General features: G+C 41.7%; 1 protein-coding gene across 1 annotated transcript; it reads left to right on the top strand.

Annotated features, from left to right (window-relative positions):
• Positions 1-1,272: 1,272 nt before the first annotated feature.
• Positions 1,273-8,260, top strand: si:ch73-337l15.2 (glutathione hydrolase 6). The gene is made up of 4 exons (XM_064296589.1): positions 1,273-1,546; positions 3,463-3,782; positions 3,979-4,092; positions 5,017-8,260. The coding sequence occupies exons 1-4, from the start codon at positions 1,440-1,442 to the stop codon at positions 6,306-6,308; spliced, it is 1,833 nt and encodes a 610-aa protein (XP_064152659.1). The 5' UTR covers positions 1,273-1,439; the 3' UTR covers positions 6,309-8,260.
• The last annotated feature ends 755 nt before the right edge of the window (positions 8,261-9,015 follow it).

Raw genomic sequence — 9,015 nt, 5'->3', positions numbered from 1 at the left:
AGGCTAAGATGCTCAATTTAAGCCCGCGTTCAGTTTAGCTATTACACCTTGAAGTGCTTCTGGTCGTACTCGTGCACAGTGGGGATTTTACATCCAGTTACATTCTACATGCCCACAAATCTCCCTGTAAATGTCAAAAAGAAAATAAGGGAATGCTTCTGCTTCCATTGATGTCCTTGAAGTTTTGAAATGTGCACAAACCAATTTGAAAATAATATTCTTGCTTATGCACTGTGCCGCATCTAAGGTCAGGGTATATAGAAACTCATTTCAGCCTTGCCTTCATGTCATGATACCGCTGACACTTTTTCAGAAGTGGACATGGCCCCTGTCATCCTCCACTACATGCATTTGAAGTATGCATGTCCTTTTCTTTTCCCCCATATTTCGCATGGATTACCAAGCACGTAAAACATCTTGAATGAACCGAGGATACGGCTTTAGAAATGGCTGTATGAGATGCATGCTACCACAGGTTTCACTTTTACCCAAAGGGATAGCTCATCTGGAACATTTATTGCAGAATTGCGAGAATACATAGGTAAGGCGGAGACCATCCAGCACAAGATGTTCTGTAGACAAGTTGAGATACATGTTCAGTGTATCAGAGAGGGGAAACTGAGAGAAAAGTTGCCTTCATCAGTGTAGTAATGAAGAGCTACCATAGGACATGGGAGGAGATCACTGATATAAGAGACTGTAGCGTAGAGAGAGAGAGAGAGAGAGAAGTGAGGACCAAAGACCGAACCCTATGCAGTTTTGCTATATTTATGCGTAAACTCAACAAAACAAGAATCATGTCATGAAAAATATTGCAATGCATGCAATAGAAGTTTTTTTCTGCACATAAATTATTTTATGTACAGTATACTCCAACTCATGAAGTGAGCACCACCAGTGCAGTGTTTAACTTCACTAATGTATGTGAAGGTCAATGTAATGCGCATGATAGACAAAAGGTGATTTTTATTTATTTATTTATTGTTTTTTGTCACCAGCCTCAGCTGGACCCACAGTTCAAGAACCACTGGTCTATACTGGACCTATTCCAATTTAGACAGCCTGCTTCAGTTTCACTAGATTGTTAGGCTTTCTGGATTTACAGGTATGGCTTGGTAGTCAGTAACAATATAATGGGCCAACATAAACAAAATGCATTAAAATAGAAGCCTGTTACACCCAGAGGTTACACCAGTCCGAACCAGTTAAACTTCTTGTATGGGGTGGGTAGTTCGCTTGTTGCTGTTGCTTGTTACTATAGAAACAGGCGTCAGGTGAAAATTTGATTATGGAAAACCAGGAAGTGGCAGGTGACACTGAATGCTTTATAGAATATGAAGGAACAAAGAAATACAAACAGGTCAAGAATGGTCGTTTGGAGATACTACGAATTACAATCGAACCGCGGTTAACTTGAGACAAATCACTCCGTGCACAAAATGATTTCTGGAAGCTCAGTTCGATATGAAAAACTGCCAACTAGTGAAAACTACGACGAACAGGGCAGTGAAAACCTCGAAGAAGAAGTGACCGTTTTTATTTCACAGTAAGAAAAATAAAAATAAATTTAATGATAACATTTTTTATGAAAGCTTGCTAATATCCAGATCTGATGTACTTAAAATCTTGCTTGTTAGTCAACTAACATCAGTTAGCACTACCTAGGTTCCGTTTGCTTGCTACGTATTGCTGGAGCCCGATGTAACAGTTTGGGTGACCTTGAAACGAACGCATTTGAATCGTGGATTTTCTAAGATTTTTGTTTGCGAAGGACAGAATTTCAGGAGTGACTAATCGTATTTAGTGATTTATTGCTGTCAACAGGAGATTTTAAGTGGGCGTGTAGCCTACACTATTCCAATAGATACTACAAATTCCTTGACAAAACAGAATTTAGAGGAGGGGTAGGACAATAGTGTTGACCGGTACTTTACGAATCATTGCCAGACATGTAATACTTTGGGATATGATACACTAACACGCGCTGAGTTAAGCATGTCATAGTTTCAACAGTTTTTTTTCTTCTTCTCGGATCTGTATATTTTATGGCAACAATCTGGTAGCTATAATGCTTTCGCAACTGGACAATGTCCGTAGGTCGCAAGTATGGTTAAACTTGTTCTGTGTTGTGTGGTGCGTCGATTTGAGTTGTATACAGATCGTTTCCAAGTAACAAGTTAATCCTTGGTTTAGCCGGTACACTGCAAAACAACAGTTGTCAAACTGGTATGAAAATTCTCAGATTTTTTGACCTAGAGCTCGTGTCATGTAAGGTGAATGTTAGACTACTTATACGTCTGCAAACATAAATAAATGAAGCCAAATCGTTTTATCTACACTGGTCAAGATACACATCCTCCTACATAGTTGATGACACAGTGCAACACATCCTAAGTTTATTTCAGATCCAGCTTTACAACACTGCTCTAATATACTCAGTATTTCTAAAAATAAAAAATGTTATTAGTACGAGGTAGGGCATACTTTGCTTTATTAGCTGTGTGCCCGAATATTAATATAACAGATAAATAGCCTGCATGAAGTGGATAATGAACTTATTCAATGACGTGGATTTGAACACAGAATGGGCAAGTCGTTCCACCATAATAAATGCACAGTCTATGCTATTGTACCATTATAATTTGAAATGTTATTGCAACATTATTTTGAATTACTTTGTTTGCACTTGGATTGCATTTGAAAAATACATATCTGTATATTTCAGGGTACTTTCAAAGGCTCTCAGAAGTGCACCTCTCTCATTCTGTATCTTGTTGTACCATGTTGTCTTTGATATTACCTAATTATTGATCTTGTAATTGAGTTGTGTCAGACTATGATAACATATCCAGAAAAATAATATTTTACTCAATTAATTTAGCCATTCTTTGATTTTTATTTTTTATTTGTATTTTTTAAGTCTTGATTTTTCAGGAAGGCTATACATGTTCCCAGTCTGAACTGGTGTAAGGAATAGTGCTGGAAGCACTTTAATACATGACACATGAATTGTTTCCAAGAAAGGGCCAGCGGTGTTCTCACTGTCTTTCAAGTTGGGGATAATTCCATGCAGAATGGCACCAAAAAGCTTGCCGTTAATGGAGTCTGTCCCAGCGCCCGTCTCTGACGCGCACCACTTAGTTTTCTGCCGTCAGTACTTCAAGAAACCTTGGAGGAGCTCGGGTCAGATCAGAGAGATGGCGCATTTGGCGAGATATACCGGTATACAGATGAATTCGCCGCCACATCACAAAGACAGATTGAAATCTGGAGAGAGTGACATTTCCATCCCCTGAATTGCAATGAATTCTTCCCGGCCTTTTCTGCTTTCTCTTTTATTGATTCGCTCAGCCTGTCCCTCTGTGCTTTTTTTATCACCTTGCTTGAAAATCCCTTGTGTGATGGTATTTATGAGCAGTGATATATCATTGCTTTAAAAAAAAAAAAAACCATTGCACGCAGGTCTCTGAGTCCGCAGCACAAAGTCAGACAGCGGAGAGGGACCTGGGTTCGACTGGCTGTGGCCCTCCTGCTGCTAGGATTGGCCCTCAGTTTCGTCATCTGCGAGTGGCGCGGGTGCCTGTCTGAAGAGGACGGCCTGCGAGGAAGCACAGCCGCCCCGGGGCATTCTGGGACGGGGCCGAAACAGAAGGGACACAGTCACCACCACGATGATGACAACGATGAAGAAGAAGAGGACCACGATCACCATGGAAACTCAGAACATCATGAACATCAGCATCCAGACCTCTATCACCATGGTGTTGTCATTACGGACTCAGGTAAGCCTCTTACTGTTCCCGGGCGTGCTGTATGTAGGCTATGTTTTCAATTGATTGTGATGGACATGCAGTATATAGACTGTATGTACTGACAGCCTACATCTTGCTAGTTCGTCAGGTGCTAAGATAATTTGCGAACCACAGTTTTATCATCTGAAGTTTCATGTTTTCATGACGCAAGAATGTTTTGTTTTAGCTATATGCTCTAAGATTGGCAAGGGAATTCTGGAAGAAGGTGGAAATGCTGTAGATGCTGGGCTAGCATCTCTGGTTTGCCTGGGGGTTGTTCATCCACATGCAACAGGTGTAGGTGAGAACCCTTTACCTCTAATTTTCATATCTACATATCCGTTTCATGGGATTTTCAGGTGTGTGTTTATACCTTCACGTTGTACAAAATTGTGTTCATAGAATATAAATGGGACTGCAAATTAGTAAAATTGTCACATTGAATGACTTTAAAAAATGTAAATCAAATGCTTCACAAATAAGCAGAATACCAAATTCATAATCTCATAAACATTGTTATTAGTATTAACCTTAACATTTAGTTACATTCAATTATGGCACTTTAGTCTTTTTCTTCTTGTCGAGATCTTATTGTATGCTTTTTCAATTTTTTGGAAAGGATGAATTACTGTGAAGTTTGCACAAAAAATGTAATGCACTTAAAATGTTAGTAATGAATTCAGATTGAATAAATGCTATTCGTGTCCTGAGGAACCCCGGTATAAAACCATTAGGATCATCTGCATCTTTTAAGTGATGAAAAAACGTGTCAAGGGTCAAAGTTAAAGCTTGCATTGTCTAATTTTTTAAGAATGAATTTAGCTCTTTTTAATCTTTGTAATGCAAGATTAAATCCATTATGTTAAAAAGCTACATACAGTCACTTTACATGAATATTTTAAAAGATTGAGAAAGAAAAATGTATCGTCTTAATAGGGATAGCCAATTAGTTTTATAATTGTCCCATAGAAGGTCATAAAGTGACAGTAAATGGGATTGATTCACAGCAGAATTATTGATTGTCTCAATGAATGTTAATCTCTGTTCGGTATTAAAAATAGAAGGAACTTTTTACACTAAAGTTATATTCCATTGCTAAATGAATGTGTACTCTATTCGCAGTAACATTTTTTTTAATTTTGAAGATTTGTAAAATAAATATTTGTGTTGGAATTGACTGGTTTCTGAAATACCAAACATAAAAAAATGTTTTTTTTCCTCACAGGTGGAGTATTTTCAGCAATTCTTTACAACAGCACATCCAGAACACACAAAGCAATCCGTCCCATTTCCCATGAGTCTTCCTCAGCAGCATATGGAATTCCAGCCACTCTTCAAGGTATCAAACAGCTTCACTCCCTCTTCGGCCAATGCGGATGGGAGAAGTTATTTTCGGGTGCCGCGAAGCTCGCTAAAGATGGGTTTCAGGTGGACCAAGCGCTTGCGGACGCTCTAATAAGCAACCGGGAAAAAATACTTGAGCCAAACCTGTGCAACCTGTTTTGCGATGGGAAAGGCAGCGTTAAAGTTCTGGGCTCCACGGTGGCCAATCAGAAGTTAGCCGAGCTTTTGCAGTTCGTCAGCCTGAATGGCCCCCGTTTCCCAGAAAGCCTGGCGGTGAAATTGGCCGAAGACCTGCCCCCGACAGAGAGGCAGGGCTTTGTTGAGAATGTTCAGCGGTGCGGGGTAGAAATCAATGACCCCCTTATCGTGGAAACAGAAGAATACAGTGTCTATGGAGCAACTTCCCCACTATCCAACAGGATCATATCGGATGTCTTGGGCAAAGTCGGGGAGCAGAACCTATTACCTTGGAACAATGCAGATCTTGACAGTAGCGCATCCACATATGTCAGTCTCTTGACGGCAGCTAAACTGATATATAACGACAATCTGGCCAAGGAAAACCGAAGTGTTGAAGATTTACTTGCACTGAATCCGACGGGCAGCCATATTGGGGTGCTGGATGGCGCCAGTAACGTTTTAATTATCTCTTCCTCGTTAAACAGCCCGTTCGGATCAAAGCGACTGCTTCCCTCCACCGGAGTCCTTCTCAGCGATGTCAGCCCGCACCCTGCTGACGATGTGCTCCTGTGGAGCTGCCCTTTAATCGTGAAACTCAAACATGACCATGGGGATGAAGATCATGACCATGATGATGACGATGACGATGATGACGATGAGATGCTGGCCGTCGGGGTCACAGGCGGGCCGTCCGCCCCGTTCGTCGCCGCCCAAATCATCGCGAGCAAGGTTCGCGGCGGGAAATCGGCCCAAGATGCCGCAACCGGCCCCCTGCTCCGCCTGGAAACGGGGAGTTCCGGGTTGTTCTCGGGCTGCGTCTCCGCGGTGACCAACGGCACTGACGTGTACAGGCTGCTGCTGGAGAAGGAGGGACGGCTGGAAGGCGTGGTCAGGTGTCCCGATAGCACGCTGGCCCTGATGCTCCAGGCGCACGCGGAACACGTGGGGGCCTACGGCGCCCCTGCAGCCTTGGCGCACGCTGACGGGTACTGAGGAGCACCACTGGCAGGGGTGCAGCAGAAAATTCTGGGCACTGTGCACATGCAATGTCTGTGGAGCCTCTTCTTAAAATTGTATACCAAAAGCAAACTTTGTTGTCCAGGCCTTTTGAATCCCCCTGCCCCGCCCCCCCCCCCCCACACCTTGGGGCCCTCGGTAGTCAGTTCCACTATTCCCCCCACTGTGACCCCCCTGGCTGTGGGTACAACCCAGTTCAGCCTGGCAACATCACTGCAGCCATCATTTTAATCTGCTAATTACATTAGCCTCCAGCCACCTGGAACCAGGTAGCCTTTGTTGTGCGGTGCTTATTTACATTAGGACAGGGGTGTCCGATCTTATCTGAAAAGGGCCAATGTGAGTGCTGGTTTTTGTTTTAGCCCAGCACTACAGTACGATAGCTGATTCAGCTACTTAACTAATCATGACCTTTAATCAAGATACTGATAAGTATCTTGTGCATCTTAGTGCTGGGCTACGACAAAATCCTGCATCCGCAACGGCCATTTTCAGATAAGATATGATGTGAACTTTAGCTGGCTGTGTTGTGTGTTTCCCTGACCTCTGTGGCTTTGGTTTTGGGGTTTTGGCTACCTGGGAGTGGCTGTTCCTCTGCCAAGCACTCTACGTTTGTTGCTGAACCGGTACGGCCAGTAACGACGCATCTCCACCTTGATGTGCGGCATACCAATGTCGCGGCCAATGTCTAAGTCCACCCTTCAGACTTATGAATAGAGAGCTTGCGCAACATTATGTGCTTGTGTGAGGAACTGGCAGGTAAGACCTGTTGCCCCCGCTTAAGGACTGAGAGAATTGCAGCAGATTGAGCAGACGCCTAAATCAGGCATTTGAATAGAGGCCTAAATCAGGCATTTGAATAGAGGCCTAAATGATGCGTTTACATGTTCAACTCGGTAGAATTTATATCCCAGATATTTGTGAGTTCTGCTCACTGAATACTGTGAATTTTGTTGCATGGCTTGCAGTGTACTCCCTTCTCAAATGCACTGATCCTGATTATTGCTGAAAAACTGAGAGAACAGATTTCAGATGTCTTTTCTTTGAGAAGATTTGAACTGAACATTTTGAAGTCCATATTGAATTATCTTGCACTGAAAGATGTGGAAATTCTCACCTGACGTACTGTAAAGTAAATGTATATGTTTATTTACATCTTAGACACGTCAGATCTTACTTCCAGGCACAAAACAGGATATTGATTGTAATAAATGGCACATGCAAATGACTGCCAAACAACTGTTGTTCAGAAATGAAAAATATAGAGACTCTGTCTCGATCTGAGTTTCTGTGAATTTGTATATATTGATGTCTGAGCTGGTGTTCCTCAGCTAAAATACAATATGATTTTTATTATTAAATTGTTATGTTAAAGTATGAGGAAAGAGATTACACAGAGGAGTACGTTTGTATTGTTACTCAGTTACTGACAAAAAGTTGGGCAGACACTATCATTAACCCAACTATAGTTTGGGTGGTTTTTGATGATGCTGCTGTAATGTTTGTACCATTTTAGCAAGTTTCTGATGTGACTACTGAATGTTATTTATTAAAATACATAAATAACGGAGGGGTGTACTTGATAAATCACTGTTGTGTTTGTGGGGATATTTTTTGGTAACTCACATTTATGCTTCAAGAGAGGAATTTTTCTTAATAAATCACATTTGAGCTGATGGGGATTGTTCTTAATAAATCACAATCGGATCATAAATCGGTTTTGTTTTTTTTCCACCCTAGAAAATGCAACACAGCAGAATATTCTCTAGCTGACAGACATCACAATTTCAGAAACAGAAAAATGTTTGGGCTTCAGTCTTTTCAGCCTCAATCTCTGGGATTTGCAACTTTCAGTGATACTGTACATCAATTGCTGACTGTCGAGTTTCCCAGTGTCCTTTTTCCTCCATCTTGTGTAACTCAGGGAGGTGCTCATTCTTGTCTGCACTTGTAATTATCTGTTGATATTCTTTCACGGTGTTGATGTTTTGTTATATGTAGCCCTTGAAGCCCAAGTACACAGAATTCTGAAAATAAATGTAAAATTATATAACAAACAAAAGCCCCTGGAATGTTTGTTTTTTTGATTCATGCATTTATTTATTTTTTTTTTGTTTTCTGGTAGTTGTTTTTAAGCCTGAGCGGATTTCAGTTCCTCGCCGCTCTTACAGAGGAAAAACATGTCTCTGTTTCCTGCTGCGAAGGAATAAACAGAAATTGGCTCGCCCGACGTGCGGCGTGGAATCGACCTGAGAAAATCCCGGCGTACTTTATTATGTCTCGCTGAACCGCGGCGTCTGCACTTCCGTCATGTTTAGCGTCAAAGCAAACTTTTTGGCTCTCACTCCGGTGAAATTTAAAGGGGCTCGAAGACCGCTCTTTGCGCACCACTGTAAGTGGACATAATTTTTTTTAAAAGCCAAACCGTTATGGAAACGGCGGTGCCCTAAATGGCAATTAAAAAGATTAACAGTGACTAGCAGTGCAGTTGCTCCACTGTTTTTTGTAGTCACCGATGAGGGATGTGGCTTTTAAAGGCCATTTCAGTCCTTGTGCACGGTACATTAAAAAATATGTATATTTTTATTACGCTAAACCTCCCATAGATAATGGAGGATCTTCAAGAGACCAACCAGGCCCATCTCTCCTTCAGAAAAGGTGGAGCAGCATAAGAGCTCTCATT

This window comes from Anguilla rostrata, chromosome 10, assembly GCF_018555375.3.
Source record: "Anguilla rostrata isolate EN2019 chromosome 10, ASM1855537v3, whole genome shotgun sequence".
NCBI classification, from domain to species: Eukaryota; Metazoa; Chordata; class Actinopteri; order Anguilliformes; family Anguillidae; genus Anguilla; species Anguilla rostrata.
The sequence above is the reverse complement of the archived record's forward strand: the minus strand, read 5'-3'. Positions and strand labels throughout refer to the sequence as shown.